General features: G+C 37.7%; 1 protein-coding gene across 2 annotated transcripts in view; it reads left to right on the top strand.

Annotated features, from left to right (window-relative positions):
- Window positions 1-18,695, top strand: part of MGAT5 (alpha-1,6-mannosylglycoprotein 6-beta-N-acetylglucosaminyltransferase) — a 100,054-nt gene that overhangs the window by 61,387 nt on the left and 19,972 nt on the right. For both annotated transcript variants that reach the window (XM_005415741.2, XM_031056804.1), the window contains 3 exons: window positions 2,777-2,910; window positions 6,710-6,843; window positions 17,131-17,280. In XM_005415741.2, the coding sequence (XP_005415798.1) occupies window positions 2,777-2,910; window positions 6,710-6,843; window positions 17,131-17,280 (418 nt within the window). The remainder of the gene's footprint in view (window positions 1-2,776; window positions 2,911-6,709; window positions 6,844-17,130; window positions 17,281-18,695) is intronic.

Below are 18,695 nucleotides of genomic sequence, written 5' to 3'. Positions count from 1 at the left end.
GAACACATCTTTTTTAGGAGGGTTATTTTCTGTCTTGAGATTTTAAATGCAAATACTGTGTGGCCTGATGAAGTAGGAGAAGGTTACAAAAAAATCGGTATAAATATGTCCACTAGGTCAGCTCTGTTAAGATTGTGCTTCTGTCCAATACTCAAGGGGAAAGAAAAGCTCCCTTTAAATAATCCTGGCTTACTTTTGTCTGATTTTTTTTTAAAGCCCTAAAATTGTCACTTCTTATGTGCTAGACAGAAAAGACTAATATGGATGTTTCTAAAGCAATTTACTACCTACCAGTCCTCTTTTTAATTAGGCAGAGAATAGACTTATTCTGACACCAATTTCAGGGCACACTGCAATTCTCTGCAGCTTCACTGCTAAAGCTAGGTGACATTTTAGGAAAGAAGAGTGGGAAAACTGAAATTAAAGGTATACCAAATTAGCATTTTAATTTAAAATATATCCCTGAGTTATAAAAAAAATACTGTTTTGTCATTTTTAAAATTAATTATTTCACTTTAGAATTGCTAATGCATTGTATGCAAAAATAATAAAAAAATGAAAAGCATCTAAATTATTAAGAAACAAATGGAGAATATGGTAGTAGGGCAGACAATCAAGGCATTCCTACATATATTAAAATATCAGTTCAGAATAACTGCTATTAATTACATTAATTTCTAAATTTTAAATCTTTACCAGCTCTTTTCTGCTGCATTTCGGGGATTAGTTTCACCCCTTGAAGCTTTGATCTCTCATACCATTCCTGCACAGACTTGCACTTTTTTCTGTCATCTTTTTTCCTGACTTACTTTATACCAAATCATAGAAATATATTTTTTTTGTTTTCCTGCTTTCTGGTTTGGATTTCTGTTGCTTCACATTGCCGTCCTGATTCAGAAAACCTGCTTGTACCGGACATGGTTCCTCATATCCCTGTGAGCCATTAATGCTTCTTATCTTATATCTGAGTTCAGGAAAAAGAGAGCCAACAAAGCAGAGTCGTGCTCCTTACATATATTTCTTGACAACCTCCAGTAATGTTGCAGTTTTTCAGTAGTTTTCTCATATTTTTCATTCTCCTATACTCAAGTACCTGGCCAAAAGCTGTATGTTTGAGAGGAATTTTGTTTAAAGACCTGCCAAGAAATGAGAGGGCTTTTATTACTGAATGATTCATCAGTGCAGAACTTGTTTTGGTCCTGCTGGAGTATTTTGTGTGATGCAGAGATAATTGCCACTGTTGTAAAATATTTTCATTGAGAACAGTTGACAGAAAACACTGCACAGAAACTGATCTGTCAGCTTTGTTGTTTGGTGAATCATAATATGTTGTATATTTTGACTTTCTTTTTGTTTGAAATATCTCTGTGAAGGTTTAAAAAAACACATCAATTTTCTCAATTTGTATTTTGAAATACACAGGTAGCATTTCATAGAAGAGTTTAAAAGTTGCTGGGGTTTTATTTCTACTTCCCACATTATTGAATACTTTTAGAGAAAGGAGCAACATATAAGTAACATGTAAATTTATTTTGGGGACTAAAATCTTTTATTTTTAAAGCTGACAAATAGTTGAAGATAAGTTCTTTCACCTTTTGAGGGCTAAATTCTTTCACATTTAAAAGCCACAATCAGGTGTTTTACTGAACAGAATGTACATATGGGCTTGGAGCATGGGAAATGTTGAAAACTGTGAAAAATAACCATTTTTAATGGTCATTTTTGCAGTTACCTCCCTTCTCTGCCACCCATGAGGTTGTGTCCCTTCCTTAGCACGTATGAGCCCAGTGCTACAATGTGCAGAGTTTGTGTTTATAACACAATTACACATGATGTTTAATTCCTGTATAAGTCTTTTCTGCAATTTTGTTTGTAGAGGGCTGAAGAATGGTAGACTCTGGAGCCCTGTAATGCACTTCAGTGGCAGTGGTCAGTATGTCCAAGTAATTTCAAAGATTTGGCAGGCTGCATTTTGGAAACATAACTTCTAGAATCTCTGTCCTATAACATGTACTGCCTTCTTCATACTGACACTTTTTCTCGCCCTTTCATTTTCAAGAAATTAATAGGATTTTCAATAAAGGGTGAGCATGATTCCCTCATCCCAGGCTCTTTGTAATCCTGTGCCAGGATTTCTCTCTGTTGTGTATTGGTTGATGCAGGTAATTGACTTTTATGTTGTTTCTTCAAAAGTCTGTGACACAGTGTTTCATAAACAAATAAATGAGCTGACTGCAAGAGCTCAGCATATTAAACCATCTTCAGTGCTTTTACAGTAGGTCTAAAAGTCAGAACCTGGAGACTAAATCCAATTCTTTAAAGACAATGTCCTCTTCTGCTCTGATCTTGGCATGTGGCCCCTGGTTGCTGCATTTGGTTTGTGGTAATGGTTGAGAACTTTAGAGAACACATGGAAAATCCTCTCTTCTTCTGCCTAAATTCTACTCCAGACCCCTAGGAAATGCAGGTGGCCACTGTGGTGTTCCCATAAGCTCTACTTGGATTTTAAAGCATACTTTCATTCTGTAAGGACAAAATAAGCTCCAGGGCTGTTATTTGAATATCTGATATATCCTTGAGTTTGCTGTTCTTAACATCTTTGTGAATGTAATATGAACAGCATTGTTTGAAATGAAAATGTACCTTCAGTTTATATGTTCTCCACAGCTGCAAACAAAGACAAAACACATTTTAATTATCATAACTATGCACATATATGCACATTCTTATATATACATATGTAGTGAACCTACAGTAATTTTTTTTTCTTTTTCAGGTGTATGCTAAGAGTTCTGGATTCCTTTGGGACTGAGCCAGAGTTTAACCATGCCCATTATGCCCAGTCTAAAGGCCACAAGACACCATGGGGAAAGTGGAACCTCAATCCACAGCAGTTTTATACAATGTTCCGTAAGTACCTCTGTGCTTGTGAATAATTTAGAGCTTTAAAAAGGAATGCTGTCATTGAGAAGATTTTTTTTCATTATGAAAGACAAATGCACAGTTTAATAAACTGCAACTGCTAAATGGGAAGATTTGTGGCAGTGTCTGTAGACTGTGCAAAAGCTCTGTTGTGCTTCTACCCAGCAATGAGAAAACAAAAATATTGAGCTAATATAAATAGTGATAGGGAACTTTATGCCCTGGGTACCTGTGGAAAGTGGTGCTTGGCTTTTCCCTCAAGTATTAGGGAGTTTGTTTTTGTTACTTCTGCTTTCTCTAATATTACTGTAAAGCAATAGATCTTTGAGGAACTTTCTAGGTTACATTTTTATAAACTCCTGCATTTCATCATGTTGAACTGAAATTTGGACTTAGGTATAGTGTTGTATTTCTAACTTTGTTCTTCAACAGCTCAACAGCACCATCCCTTCACTGTTTCTTTGTGTTCAGAATTTGAAAATGACCACTCAGTAGAATATTTTTGTCACTATTTTTTTGTGGCTTTGTAAAAAAATTTTACCTAGCTGGTTTTGATATTATGAGTATTTATCCTCAGCTAAACTGACTAATATTTATTTGCCAGCAGTGTACAAAGCTATTGTAAAATAAGTAGTAGTTTTTAGCTCTGCTGTAGATCTTTGAAGCATAAATATCTTTTGAAATGACCCCAGCCAAACCTAAAAAATAAACAAAACAGACACAAAAAAAGGTGCAAATTCTCTATAAGTTGGGTCAGATTAAATGATTAGTGTGACCTGGTCTATACCCAGTCTTTGGCTTTATGGCAGTAGGTTCCAGAATCAAGGGATCTGGAAGGGCAAGGGAGGCTCAGGGCAGAGCCCTCTGCTGTATGCAGAGGGTGCTCAGCCCAAGCCTGTAAGGAAACATTTCATGGTGAGCAGCCCACCTCCAGAGTCTGCTGCTGGTCCCTGTCTGACATGAAGACCAGGGCTCTGTTCTCTCTCATCAGCTTTCATCATCAGTCTTTGAAACTTTCCTGCTTTTCACAGCAGAATTATACATGCTGCTGTCGGGTTGACATGCTTTTGATTTCAGTTGCCCTGTAAAATTCTTGAGAGAGGCATATTTGGTCTGTCAACATTTGCTGTGCAAGTTTTTCCAGAGAAATATAAGTGAAGGTTGTTCAAGAGATAAAAGGCTGCATTCACAGTTGTTGGGAAGCGAGTAACAAAACATGTGGTGGTGAAATGTGACTTGAAAGTGGTTGCAGAGTTTGTGTCTGGGTATTAGTAAGCAGGGCTTGTTTTGTATCCACATTTGCTAATATTTATCAGTTTATGTCCTAAATGGAAAAGGAACTCAATTGTGCTTTGGTTAAGTTGTCCAACTGTTGGGAAATTCAGATGTGAGGCCTGTTCAAGATAGCACCAAGGGGGATGATGCACTCAGTGAAAATATCTGGATGAACACTGGTGGTACAGCTGTGTGTGCACTGCTCAGTCCCTCTCCGTGAAATGCAGAAGAAAGTAAATCTTGTCTCTAGAGATCTCTGTTGTGGCAGTACAGACTGCCACTGGTACAGTCTCTTGTGCAAAGAAAATTGCTTCATAATGAATTTGCCAAAGAGTATGACTGTATTGGAATTTTAATAAATAACCATTTCCAATTTTTACTGCTGGAAATGACTGCAGGTTTTCCTCTGCAGGAAAAGGGGTAAAAAGATTGCAGGAAAACTAATTCTGAAGCATGAGTGATTTCAGTGCTGTGGATTATTCTAGGATTTATTTTTCTTCTGCTTCTTTTTTTTTTTTTTACTAGGTGCAGAAGAGTCAATATGTTTTGTGATATTTAAAGTTTATATTTGTTGTTTTGTTCTCTGCTGCAGAGATAGCACCATCTTTGTGGCGTTGTGATTAATAGTGCATGTTATGCATCAGTAAAGATTTTATGGCAGATTGGAACCCTGGACAGCTTCCCAAGATCCCCAGACTCAATTATGTTTTGAGAACACTGATTATAAGGGCAGAAAATTATCCTGAGCAACAAGCAAGCCATATTCAAACCTGTGGCATATTACCAAGTGCCTGACTGTGCTCTGAGTTTCCCAGAAGCATGAGAGCTTTTCCCTCTTTTTATGTTTGCCATGTTTTTAATTCAAATACCTTCATGCAAAATAACAGCCCTGGTACTTCCAGAAGTGCGTGATCTTGCTTAAAAATCCATCTGAGTGTTGCTTCCTGTCCATGATGTTTGAGGCACTGAATTCCACCAGTTCTAAGTGCTGACTTTAACAAAGGTTTATTTTTCTTTTGAGTGTGTACTGCCTTGCCTCTCCTTTGAATGCGGTCTCTCATCCAAAAATATGAAAGGATGGAAAAATGCCCCTTTTCAGACATATTTGAAATGTGCTGTTTGCTATGTAAAATTCTAAAAAGTCCTTGGGTCTAAGTGGGTGCCTGCTGTTGCTGAGGCATTTTTTGTGAAAAAGAGTAATTGTCATTTGAAAGACTAAATGCAATGGCAGAGGGACGTGTACACTGTGTATGGTTTCTCTGCTCTCCTGCATTATCCACTTGGCTGATTTTCAGGAACAAAAATGCAAAACCTCATAATTGCAATAGAATTTTTTTTAATAACTCTAGTAGAGGTTTAGCATTGCACGTATCAAAAATGCCTGGGGTGTTGTCTTTGGATTTAGGAGTTTTTTGTTTTGGTTTGGGTTCTTAAGCTTTTCAAAATGTGATTAATTGTCAGCTTGTGTGCCAGGATTTAACAGGAGGCCTAGAGAGGAGATCCTGCTGTTTATTGCAGCCTTTTTCTATGTGCACTTGTGAGGCTATGGCACTTTTTAGAGGCAAAAAACCCCCATGTGTTGGAATAGTTTTTATATAGTAGGGATGGATTTCCACCTGAGGCATTGAGTATTGGAGTCCATCACTGGAATTAAACACCCAGTCTACAAAAAAAACCAATCCAAAACAACAAAACCCCTTACTTTTAATGAGCCTAAATATCTGTGTCTTTATAGGGGGAAGAACAGTGACTGGCACTGCTGGAAAAAAGACCAAGAGGGCTAAAAATAATATAGAAACTATGAATAAATTGCATATCCTTTGCACACAGTCTTTTTTTTTTGCCTGAATTGGATTGAAAACAGTTTTGCTGACTTCACTTGCCACATTTAAATATTTTATGATCACTATGTCTGGGTGAATTAGGCAATGCAATTTGTATTCTGATTTGCATAGTGTGACTTGGTAGGCCAGTGATTAGCATGGGTACATAATACACAGAGAGTTGGGTGGTTGGTGTTGGTAATTCCAGTGTAGGAGGTGAACCCAAGAAATTGGCTAAAATTTATTTATGCCATTGAACAACATCCATTTTTGCTTGCATCTTTGCTAACAAGTATAAATCCAGGGGGTTTTCAAACTGTTGGTATTGTATCTCTGAGATTTGTCAAGCTGGAGTTCTTCTGTTTCTTTTATCTCTAATAATAAAATAAAGCTTAGCACACAGACAAAAAAGATCATTACCATTGGACTCAGTCCAGCTGCTGAGTTTTTATTGCCAGAAACAAGACAGAAAATAGCTGCTTACTCCAGTAGGCATATGGAGCAGGACTTAAAATTAATAAAAACTATTTTGGATAATAAAGCAAGGAAATGTGTCTTTCAGTACTAATAAGAAGGGAGGTGATCAGTTGCATAGTATGTTCCTTATAGCTTCTTTTCTGAAAACATTCAATCTAATGTAGCATTAACCAATATTTTCAAAGGTGCTGAATCTACTCTGTTTCTTACAGCTCACACTCCAGATAACAGCTTCCTTGGATTTGTGGTAGAGCAGCACCTGAATTCCAGTGACATTAAACACATTAATGACATCAAAAGGCAGAATCAATCTCTCGTTTATGGCAAAGTAGATAATTTCTGGAAGGTGAGTTTTTTATACTCATATGCTTGAGTAAATTTATGTTGATCAATAAAATAAATCATAATTTGAAATTTGAAAGTGTCCCATCTAAACCCATTAAGTTCTTTTTCTGGAAACAAATGTATTTGAATAATTAAATTGAACATTTTGAAGTCTTTCTGTTAAAGAAACTTCTGTCTAGATTGCTGTGGATCCTTTGCTATTTCTGTACACCTTTCTGGTAGAATAAAAAATGTAGTCTTAATGTCACAGTAATTTTAGAAAATGCAGAAGGCTGGTAAACATAATGGAAAATTTAAGGTGTGAACTTTCATTAATCATAAGCAAACCTGTCTTTCAATTACTTCTGTTCTTATATCTTCAAAAAATGTGCTGCATTTTGAGACGGAAAGCCTGTTTTATGAAAGGCTGCAGAAGCGTGCAGTCTTATTTTATCTCCCTGTAATTATATCAGAGTTTTGCTTCTTTACTATTGCCATTATTGTATTTTCTCTCATCTGCAGATGAGAGCAGCAGAATAACAACACCAAGATTTGGTGATGTTTTCACTAAATTAAAGTATATTGTGTTTTTAAGTCATAGTGCTCTCTTTTTCACCCGTTGTCCTTTTCTGTAGCTCCTTCTTCCAGGCTGACACACCTAGGAGTGTGTGTCTCATGCAGATTTCAAAGAGATTACTTATTAGTAACTGGATTTCTTCCAAGTTACCTCCAGCTCTGTGTGCCCAAATACTCTGCATGCCCATATCCTCCATGTGCCTTCCTTCCTGCCTAAAAAGACCTTATTTTTAAGCCTCTTGTCAACTGAAAAAGGAACTTGTCAGTGCCATACATAGGGCCAAACAATGTGACAGTGGGAGACCACCTGGGTCTCACATTGTCATTCCTTTTCTCTTTATTGGCATGGAAATGTTGGTCATGCATTGTTTTTCAAACCACAGAAGCAACATTCATTCTGATGACTGAGATTATACAGAATAAATTCTCTAAAGATGATAGCTACAACTAAATGATCCATCTGTGAGACAAAAGAAAACTGAAACTTAGTAAAAACAGTGGAATATTTGCAGTGGTAGCAGAGCAGGTAGAGCTGGATGCATCTTGGCTACTGTGCTGAGAAAATATGTAGTAGATACATTAAGGTATTTATTTATTCTGTTTGGATCAGGTATAGAAGGACTTAGTGTACCCTTGTGTGCCATCTCTCCTCTCTACAGAGTGATGGAGCAGAGCTGGAATCCTTTCTTTAAGTCTTTTTGAGCTTAGGCTCTTGTCCTTTTACATGTGACTCTACTTAGACTTTTACTTGTGACTGATCTCATTATCAGTCTCTCAAAAGCAGCAGCATGCAATAATCATCTAAACTTCCTGACCTGGTTTGCAGTGCACGTCAGCAGAAGGACCTGTTGAATACTAGTTGCATTTAAGGAAGAAGACAGCTCTTTAGTCACCAGGGTGTTTCTCACTGACATATATATGTTTCTCAGTTTATTCCGTTTGTATGGATTCAGAAATATGTATGGATAGTTTATATGCCCAGAGGGAGATCTGTGATTAGTTTCAGATTCTGTATGACACACAGGATATTCATGGACTGATTAAGACAAAAACATGGCTTTTTGGGAAGGAATATCCAGTCTTGATTTTTAAATAGCACACAGTGGAAAGGCCACTGTTTCCTCTGGTGAAGTCCTCCAACAATTGCTTTCTCCCTTAAGACCTTGCATTATTTCTGCTACAGATTTCCATATGGTTGTTTCCAGTCTTAGTAGCAGTTATAAACTTCCTCAGCTGGCCTGATGATGCTTCTGTTCTGTTGCCCTGTAAGAATATATGGGTCGAGGTCAAAGTAACCCACAGTCATCTCCTGATAAGCCTGCATATGCTGAGCCCCCGAGAGTTTGTGCTTTCTAATCCTTAAGAGTTTTCACATGTCTGTTTTCTCTGAACCTTCTCGAGATTATTCACATTCCTCTTGAAAAGTGAATGTTTGCAAAGGGCAAGTGGGCCATACCAGCATCAAATCCAAAAGGAAATACTGTCTCATTTTTAGACAGGTCCCTTTCCACCATTAGGAACTCTCAGCCAAGAGCTTTGTATCATTTTTTAAAGTGCTGCTTTTCAAGTCACTGCTGTATTTTATCAGTATTTCCTATCTTGTTTTTTCCAAGATGTTTGATTTGGTATCTGGCCATGTTAAAATGTGTACTGTGTGCTGGTAACATCGAGCAGATTAAAACTGTAACTTGCAGATTGTAACTGCAGTCATGCTCATATGCACTCATATATAAAGTGCAAATCACTGCAGATAGACTTTGAATCAGTTACAGTGTGGGATTTCTTATCTGGAGTGATAAAATCCAATTCTTGTGATCAAGAGAAAGCCTGAACTAATCTTGTGTCTGTGTAATTTGCTTATTTCACGTTTCTTTCATTTTCCCTGTTCAGTGCTCTTTTCATCTGCCACCATGGCTTGTATGGAACCAGAATAATCTATTTATCCTGCTCCTGTTCTTTCTACTCAACATGGCCAATTAATGAGAAGTGTAATCTGCACAGAGTACATGTGTCACTGCTGGGGCTGATCAGTCATTAGAGGAGCACAGTGGGGAGGGGAGAGCGTTCCTCTCCCCAGACTTTGGTGATTTTGGGGAATAGCAGTGACAAATCAATTGTTTAATTTCAAACCAAGCAGGCTGAAGTGTGCACGGGACCTCTTCTCCCTGGGGCTGTACAAACCACCATGGCTTTACATAGCCATGGATGTGGGGTTTTTTCTGTGCCTGAGCCCAGTGACATCCATCCCATCCCACAGTGGCCAAGTCTGGGTGCACCTCCTGAGGTCAGGAAGGATGTGTGGTGTAGAGGATGTAAGATAAATCTGCTTTATTTCCCTCTATAATAACTAAATATTTCCCTCTATAATAACTAAATGTTTCCCTCTGATAACTAAATCTGCCCTAGGTGGTTTGAGGATAACAAACAGGAGGCCCTAAAGATTTTTTTTTGCCACATTTCTAAAGGTTATCTTTAGAGGTAAGCTATGAAGGGCAACATGTACCAAGTTTTGGGAAAGTGTTTGTTGGGATAAAAGGTTTGGGGTTTTGTTTGCGATTTTTGGCAGTACTAAGGAGTAGAGAGAGTCCTATCTATGCCAAAGTGGGGGGAAAAAAAGGAATTTATAAAATGTGTGTGAAACCCATAATGCTCTCCATTATCAAAGTTTACTTTAATTACAGAACATTTCAATTAAAAGAGAATGTTTGAAGCCTTTCATGTTGCCTTAGCTCTTGTTTCTAAGTCTTTTCTTTGTTCTTCTTCCTGCAACTTACTGTTATACTTTTCCACTAATTTGACCCTTTATCCTAGAGGAAAGAAAGAGTCAAGACTCATTTTGCTGTATTTGCTATTAATTTTTTTTTGTGGGTTGCTGTGAGAGAAGTCAGAAGGTTGCTTTTACCAGAAAATAGGCATCAATGCATAACATAAGTATATGATGACTGCTTTAGTATTTTGTCTGTTGGAACAAATATTGAAAATATTTGTATATTTAGAGGCAAAATAATGTGGGAGCTTTTTACTAAATGCTACTTGAAAAGCATTCTCCTTAAATATATACTGCCTGCATAGCAACTTTAGAAGAGCTGCATTGGAAATGGCTACCTTTAGCCTGTTCTCCATGGGAAAGCACATCACTGAGGCTGTTCACACTAATGTTCCCTTTGTAGCTCCAGGGAACACGTGATTAAATGTCATTTCCCCATCATATGCCCTCTTGCACGAAGCAGGAGGAAAGTCCCTTCCTTCTGGTTGGCTTTTGTACCTCATATTTAGCATTGTACGTTGAAGAAATATTTTATTTCAACTTTTAAACTGAAAGAAAAATAAGTAAAGGGACAGAAGTTCCTTCTCACCTTTTCTCCCACGTGGTCAGTGCACTCACAGACTTTCTTGTGGTCCTTCTATTTTGTGTTCCTCCAAATGTGCAGCAGCACTGGGGGCTTATCAGTTGATCAAAAGTCACCCCAGAGCCTGGCACCAGGAGCACTGTCCTGCCTTGTGCCACAAATCTAACTAATTGGAATGAGCCAGACACTTTAGCTCAGCAGCATTTCTGAAATTCACCATTGCTTTCTGAAGGCAACATGGCTCAGAAATGAGTCAGTCAAAACAGATGAGTGCAGTAAATAAGCATACACCTTTAAAGGCTTACTCTTTAACATTTATTATGCAAATTAGAGTTTAATTTATTATGAATGAAGAAAAAAACCTTTTTTTTATGGATATTTACCTGCTAGTGATCAGCTTCTCGCTTAGCAGAGCTCTTCAGCTGCAAAATGAATTACTGAGGTCTTGCAGTACTGATTAACACAATCACCTACTGTTATTTGGTTAGGACAAAACCAACACAACCTTTTCTTCCTCTGGTCCCACTTCCTATTTTCATCTGTGCCCCTTCACTTTTCTTCTTCAGCACTTACAGTGAACAAGGATGTCTGGTTGCTTCTGGAAATTTCCATTCCAAGGACAGGAAATTACTGCTTAGGTGTTGGCGTGCATTGCATGACAATGAAATTGTCAAATCTTGGGAAAACCTCGGTGTTTAAAAATCCCCAAAGCTTCATGGATGAAAAAGATGAGGATAGAGAAGTGGATAAGGTTCTTCAAGCTCTGGCAGAAATCCTAAACCTTCACTGAGATGTTTTATTCATTCTTTGTGCAGAATTTATATATGTGCTAATGTGTGTTTTATTCAGAGATATATGGTGCCGAAAAAAGAAACTGTAAATGGACATTCAGGAAGAGCAAGAGCATGGCAGAGTTATATAATACTTCCCTTGCAAATTCTCTCTCTTTCCAGCTCTGCTAATTCAGTGTATTTCCTGAATCTGTTTCTCTGTTGATAAACTGTCTGTTCACACATTGTTGAGATCTCAGTAAGAGGTGATTTCAAAGTGTTTGTTTGACCAGGAACCTAGCAAACTTTGTTTTGCCTCTGCAGCTTTCTCTGTCATGGAGTCCCTCAAATCTCTGACTTGTTGCAGGAGAAATTGTTGACTCGGGCATTTTTCTAAACCTGTCCCCTATGAGCTTTGTTTGGATTTCTTTGTATAGGACATTTCAAATAGTCAGTCACTATCCACGTTCTTTATGCCAACTATGGGTTTGTAAACTTCCCTCATATTCTGACAACTTGTCTTTTTCAAACTGAAGAATTGTTAAAGAATTTCTTGTAGATTTCTGTGTGTAGCAGTGGAAACTGTCCTGTGTCTTGGATCCTTCTTACCCCTCTCAGAGCATTGTCCAATGTTTTCAGCTTCTGTTTGAGAAAATGGACCAGAACTGCAGTGGTGTGTGAGGAGAGAGAGAGAATGGTTCAATAATATTCTCTTTATTTCTTAATTTCTTTCCAAAAAATTCCTATCATTTACTTGGTTGGTGAGTGGACTGATTACTACTGAACAATGGACTGATTTTTTCATGGGCCATAATCATGGGTTAGTATAATGCAAAGTCTTCATTCTTACCTCAGGGGTTTCCTTCCACACTTGAAGTGAGGAATGGTTTTCAACATATCTGTCACTTTGGTTAAATTACCAAACAGGTTTTATTTCTGTGAGAAGTCTATGAAGCAGTAGAGGAAGATGTTGGAAAATACTTTCAACTTCAGCACATAATCTATGATCCCCATATTCATGGTTAATGCTTAGTTTTGTACCATACAGTGCTTAATACAAATGCCAGAGATTAATGTGGCCTTGTGTTAACTCCCTGTGTCTGAGATTAATAAGTCTTGTGCCAGCTAATGCCTCCTTGTTTATTTGTATTAGTGATTAATATGTACTGGCTGATATCTTAGTTTTGAGAACAAGGATTGTGTGTTTGAGAAAAGAAGGATAAGAGAAGTACATTATGACTTGATGACATATTTGAGATACTCTCAAGGAGAAAATTTTCATCAAAAGAGCAGAACCATACCCAGACAAGTCCATGGCAATAATTAGCACATGTGCATGTATTCAGAAAATGGGATGAATATGCATTAATTTCAGGAATATAATCTGGTCTCTCAAGCTATTGAGCATGCATGCTTTGGGAGAATTCCCCATGCATCCAGTGCTGCTAATAAAGTAATGTCAGCTTTCTAACCTGACTAATTGGTTGGAGAGTTTATTTCCTGGGTTTTGGAGACAGCTGAATTTATCAGATGGTCTCTTTTCTAGTCTCTCTGTCCCTTAGATTACTGAAGGGGCTTTTTCAAAAGCTTTAAAACCCCAGGTGTGCAAAATTATGATGTTTTTATCCAACATTTTGAAGTTAGTTTGAATTTTATTACTGTCAATAATGACAGCATGCTTTTGTCACTTCTCTGTTCTCTTTCACATGATGACTGCTCATTCATAAGAGTGATTCCCAGTCTCTCCCCAAGAGCTTTAATTCCTTTAAGAACTTCAAAGAATTCCTACAAGCTGATTGGCTTCTTTAGAAAATGCTACCAGTTTGGTGAGAGAGGATTTCCTTGGACAGGAAGAATTGTAATTATAATTTTGAGGGGTTTATGTGGTTACATAGTTAACTCTTTATTTAAATTTCAGATTACTTGGTTCAGTGTAGAATTCATATTTGCTAGTCGTGAACCACTGAATCTTCTCCACATCCATTTATGAATTCAGGCCAAATTGATATTTATAAATTTGAAAGTTTCATCTTTGACTTTGAGGAGACTTAATCTACTCTTTGTGATTTACCTCTGTAAAACACTGTGTGCATTTGAATCTCTTAATATTCCCCAGCCTTTGTGCACTCTCCTAGCTCCCTGGTAGACAGGATTTTCATTATTCAGGCATGTCTTGAGAAGTCTTTGAGAGGGTGACAGTTCTCGAGCAGAGATTATGTTTGTGTCACAATCTTGATTGTCATACATTGCATGTACACTGCATTTTGGCTTACTTTTGACTTGACACTTCTACAGATAAGCACTCAGATGATAGGACTTCTCTACAGTATGCATTTAGGATATACACAAAGATGTATCCCAGTACTTGCTTTTCTGAATTACATTTGTCAAGCTTCATAAAACCGTTGCCTTCTGAATTTTTCAATGCAAGGAAGTGAGGCTGGATACATGGGCTGTTTTACATATGTTTTGCAGTCCGAACTTTCAAGCCATAAAGCAGTTCAGGACTCTGAATCAAGCTCTTCTGTAATGCAGTTGGCCTCTAGTGATGCTTAATTTCATTCAGTGCTGAATTTTTAGTGTTCTGTGAGGGCACCCAAATGGTCAAAAATTGCAAAATGCTGTCATTACCTTGGACTGGCAAACTGTTGGTGAAGCAGAGTTGTTAATTACCACCAGGTACCACACTGAGAAAACTAAAAGCAGAGTTTAGTTCTTGATGAACTGTGTTTCCACCACATATTTTTATAGCTTTTATATTTAAATTATTCACCCACCAAACTTAAAATTTTACCTCTTCATGCTGTGTCTTCTTGTCAACGTTGTCCTGGGGAAAGACTTCTCAAACAGTTGTCACTTGATTTCTTTGATGAGAAAGGACTTATCATGATGCTTTTAAAAGTAGGTGGAAATGATTGATGAACAGTAATAGCAGTTCTGCAGTCAGTGATCAACAAAAAGTACTTTTCTGAATGGCATGTTTATTTTAGCTGCTGAAAAATTGTTTCAGAAAAGGTTATTGTAGCTGTTACTCACTGTTAACATTTCCATTTTGATTCTGAGGAGAAATTATTTGCCTTTTTTAAAATGTGGTTATCTTCCATCCTCTGAGTCTGGGTTTGCAGTGTGGACAGCAGGGTGAACAGTGCAGGCTGACACAAACTGCAGACAGTGTCAGGTTGGCATTAGTCCCAGCAGCTCATGGTCTTGTCTCTTTGAATGCATTGTGGAGAAAGCAAAGTTCAAGTGGTTTCAGATAAAAGAAAAACTCTATCTGCTCCCAAGTGAGCAACTCAGGAAGCAGATAAATAGTTGAAGGAATGTTAGTATTTTGTTTTCAGTCACATTTCTTTCTTTATTTACATGTAGCCTTTCTGTTTCTAAATGCCATTTTTTCACTCTGTCATTTTCTAATTCACTCTTTTTAATGCCTAGCATTTGATTATGTGTCCTGATCATTTTTCTGAGGTGGCTTTCTAGAATATATACTTTTATGATCCAAAATAACACTTGGCTGCAAGGAATGTGGAAATTCAGGATTACTTAATTGCAAAAGGAGACAAATGTTAGTCAGCTTTAGGTAAAGTATAAGGTGCTAATAGAACTTTTATGGTACTTTGTAGATGATTCTGAAAGCAGTTGGTTTTGACTCAAAGTAAGGAAATAAAAGTGTGAGATTTTGGTTGGATAAATTATCCATTTATTTGGATAATAAATGTTTCATTTGTGGTTTTAGACTCTGAATTGGGAAAGAAGTCAGTTCTATGCCTAAGTACTATTCCCATTAAGGCTGTGCATGGTTAATGTCATTTTACAATAACTAAGTATTCTGTAAAAGGTTTGTAAAATTGTCATTGCAATCTTGGAAAAAAGTGCAATTTTAGGTAATCTGGGTTTTGTTCTTTCTAGCTGCTTTTTGCTCAGTTTGGGTTTTTTTTGAGTTAGAGTGCATTTGTGTCACCAGGGTTTGTGTCATGAGCCAGTAAAATCTGAGGCAAGTGCCTTGGTGGTGTTGCTACAGGTGGATCATGTCAGTAGCACCTGCTGCTTCCTCCTTGCCTTCTTTTCCATTCAGAACCCTGAACACTCCAAAGATCTGGAAGCATTAAAAGCCAGGCAGGCAGGATTAAGGTGTCCTCTGGAAACAAGACCAGGCCACTCCTTTTATATTTGTCATGTTCATTTCCAAAGAAAAAGTTCTAAATGGATTTTCTCTTGACAAAGTGTATGAGTTTCTCACAGTTTCTAATTATGGTATTTTAGCAATTATGTCAGGAATATCTCTTACAGAGTAATTCAAATTTGAAGCAAAAAATAGAGCAAGCTTTTAGTTTTTTTGAATAATTTGTGTTAATTAATAACAAGAGCAGCCACATTGAAGAAGAAAGCATCTTTGTCTTTATCTGTTGGCTGGTTTATGTAACACTTAGCCAGGACAGTGTCTGGCTGGTGCAGCCTTGGCAGAGCTGCCAAAGGGACATTCAGGGGTGGCTCAGCCCATCCTGCCCAGCACAAGCAGGATGAAAGCAGAAACAATTGTTACACACATCAAACACACTCTGCAGCAATGAATTCAGCAAGGAAGCTGGAAGAAATAGCACTCATCCACCTGGATGTGACACCTGCTCCTCCAGGGTTGGAAAAGACAGGACTTTCACCAATCTACTTGTCCTTTGAATGAACTTCAGTAAAAAGGTTGGCCAGCTTTCACAAAGGGCTGTGCAGGAACCATGCACAGAATTTACATGACAAAAATAGTGAGTGAAAGTAGAATTGGTAAAAACTCGCTTGCTGCCAAGAAGTAGAGCAACTTGTTGCCTGATTTTAGAGCTATTACTAAGACTATGTGCAAATATTGAGGGAAAGTCTTCTGATCTGTGTTGCAGACTGCATGTAAATACAGTTTTCTGCTAATTGCCTTGGCATGCCAGTAGTCTTTAAAACTTAAAAAAAACATATGGCATTGAAAATTAAAGTAATTCTTGTCTTGTGTGCAAACTAGGATGGTGTACTATTTTTTCTTAATTTATTTTAAATGCAACATTAAAGCCGTTGCTCTTCTCTGGGCCTTTTCCAAAATGCCTTTAAAGCTTCAGGTAGGCAGAACATTTGTAGGTCTCCCATGGAACTCAGACACTGGCTATTTAGATAAAGGGGTGTGTTCAGTTATTCAGTTGGCAAGACTGCATCTTACTGAGGTGACATTCACCCTTTTCTTCACAAAGATAATTATTTTGCATCTTTGACCAAAACAGTGAAAATTTGATATTTCAAAATGGGTTTTTACTATTTTTAGGCCAAGTATTTTTTCAGCATACTGAGATTACAGCTGTGTGATGGCATCCTGGTTTTTGTCCAATTAGAAATTAAGAGGGCTCTGGTATTAATTTCTTTATACCTCGACTGTGAGTGAAAAAGCTGCAGTTTTCTTCCAGTTTAGTAGAAAACCAAACTAATAATGTAAGGAAAGATCAAACATTACAGAAATCAAATAGGAATGAGTGAACTTCTTTCCCTGGCTTTTGTGGTTCAGGAGATAAAAAACCAGCTCTGATTAAATATTGCCACTTCAAATTCATAACAACTGAAAATATTTTTTCCTTGCCATTACAGGATAAGAAGGCTTATCTGGATGTCATCCACACCTATATGGAGGTCCATGGAACTGTTCATGGGACAAGCACCATGTACATTCCTGGCTATGTAAAGAACCATGGAATACTCAGCGGGCGGGATTTGCAGTTTCTGCTGAGGGAAACCAAAGTAAGTTTGTCAAGCAGGAGTGGTGGCAAAAAATATCTCCAAGTAGAGGGTGTCTGAAGTGCATGCATTTCACCTCCTATGAATAAGCTCCTAATTTAAAAGCACTGGAAAAAAATTATCATGTGTAAAGGAGCTTAAGTTGTGTTCTGTGTGCCAAGAATACATTTTTCATCATGTCTCTGTTTGGTGGATTGACAGCTCATATTAGAAAATTGGGATGACAACCTACAGTCCCATTTAACAACCAGCTTGAGAAACAGGGATAAATGCATTTTTCATTTTCTTGAATGTGATATTCAGCTCCAGGAGATTATCAGCTGAGACTGGGCTGTGTTTGACATGCCTGAGGTCAAGGTTAGGTAACACCCAAAAGCTGCACAGCCTGCTGTGCCCTCCCAGTGACTCTAACCCAGAGTGACCCAGCTCTCCCAGGGAGAAAAGCAGAGCTGCAGCACTTCATTTGCCATTCTTGTCCGTGCTCTGCCTCAGCTGGGCACAGAGAGGGAGCGCAGGAGCGTGGCTTCTTGTGATGTGCTTTGCCTGTGCCTCCAGAGTCCAGGGAACTCAAGGTGAGGGACGGGATATACATGGAAATAAATTTTGTCCCCACGGTTTTGTCGGGATTCTCTGCCCTTCCTATAATCTTTGTGGCACTTTGTAGCATTAAAACACTTCAGTAAATTACATTTAAATAGGATGTTTAACTTCAAGTTGGTGAAAGAAGGGGGTTGTGTGTTTAAAATTAGCAAAATCTGTGGAAGTGCACCACTGTTGATAGTTTCTTGCTGTGCACTTCCACAGAAAAATCTCTTTAAAAAAAAAGAAAAGGAAAAAGCAAGCACCTCTTAGGCTTCCCACACAACTGCAGAGATCTCCTTTTTGAAGTACTTGGGAAAATGATGGTAATTTGACATCTCTGTGTGACAGCTGTTGGTAAATTATGAGTTTTTAAGTGCAACCACTGTGTCTATGTGCTTGATGCCTGCAGATACACATAATGTTGCATATTAAAAAGTCAACATTTGCTTTCGTCATAGATAATCTGAGATTACACAGCTTTTGCCTGTGTGGAGTATGAAATCCCTGTGTTAATCATAATGTGGGAAGAATATTGACCTTGTAATAACCCCCAGGCATGAACAGTGACTACCTCCTAAAAAAACATGTGTTCTATTCACTGAAATAGTAAAATAAGCAAATGGACTTCCTGTAGAATTACTGAAGTCCCTATACAAGTGCCAGTTCATATTAATAGTAACATTTAACTAAGCCTTTCTCTAATTTTTTATCAGCCATCTTGCATGTATCACATTAAAAAGCTTGCTTTTCAGTATTAACTAAATGTCTCATCAAGTTGTTATTGGTTATATTTGCTGTGCTCTAGGATGCAATGTAAAGACACATTCAATTTAGGA

This window comes from Geospiza fortis, unplaced genomic scaffold, assembly GCF_000277835.1.
Source record: "Geospiza fortis unplaced genomic scaffold, GeoFor_1.0 scaffold112, whole genome shotgun sequence".
In the NCBI taxonomy this organism is placed as follows: Eukaryota; Metazoa; Chordata; class Aves; order Passeriformes; family Thraupidae; genus Geospiza; species Geospiza fortis.
Note: the sequence above shows the minus strand (reverse complement) of the source record. Positions and strands in the feature narration are given on the sequence as shown.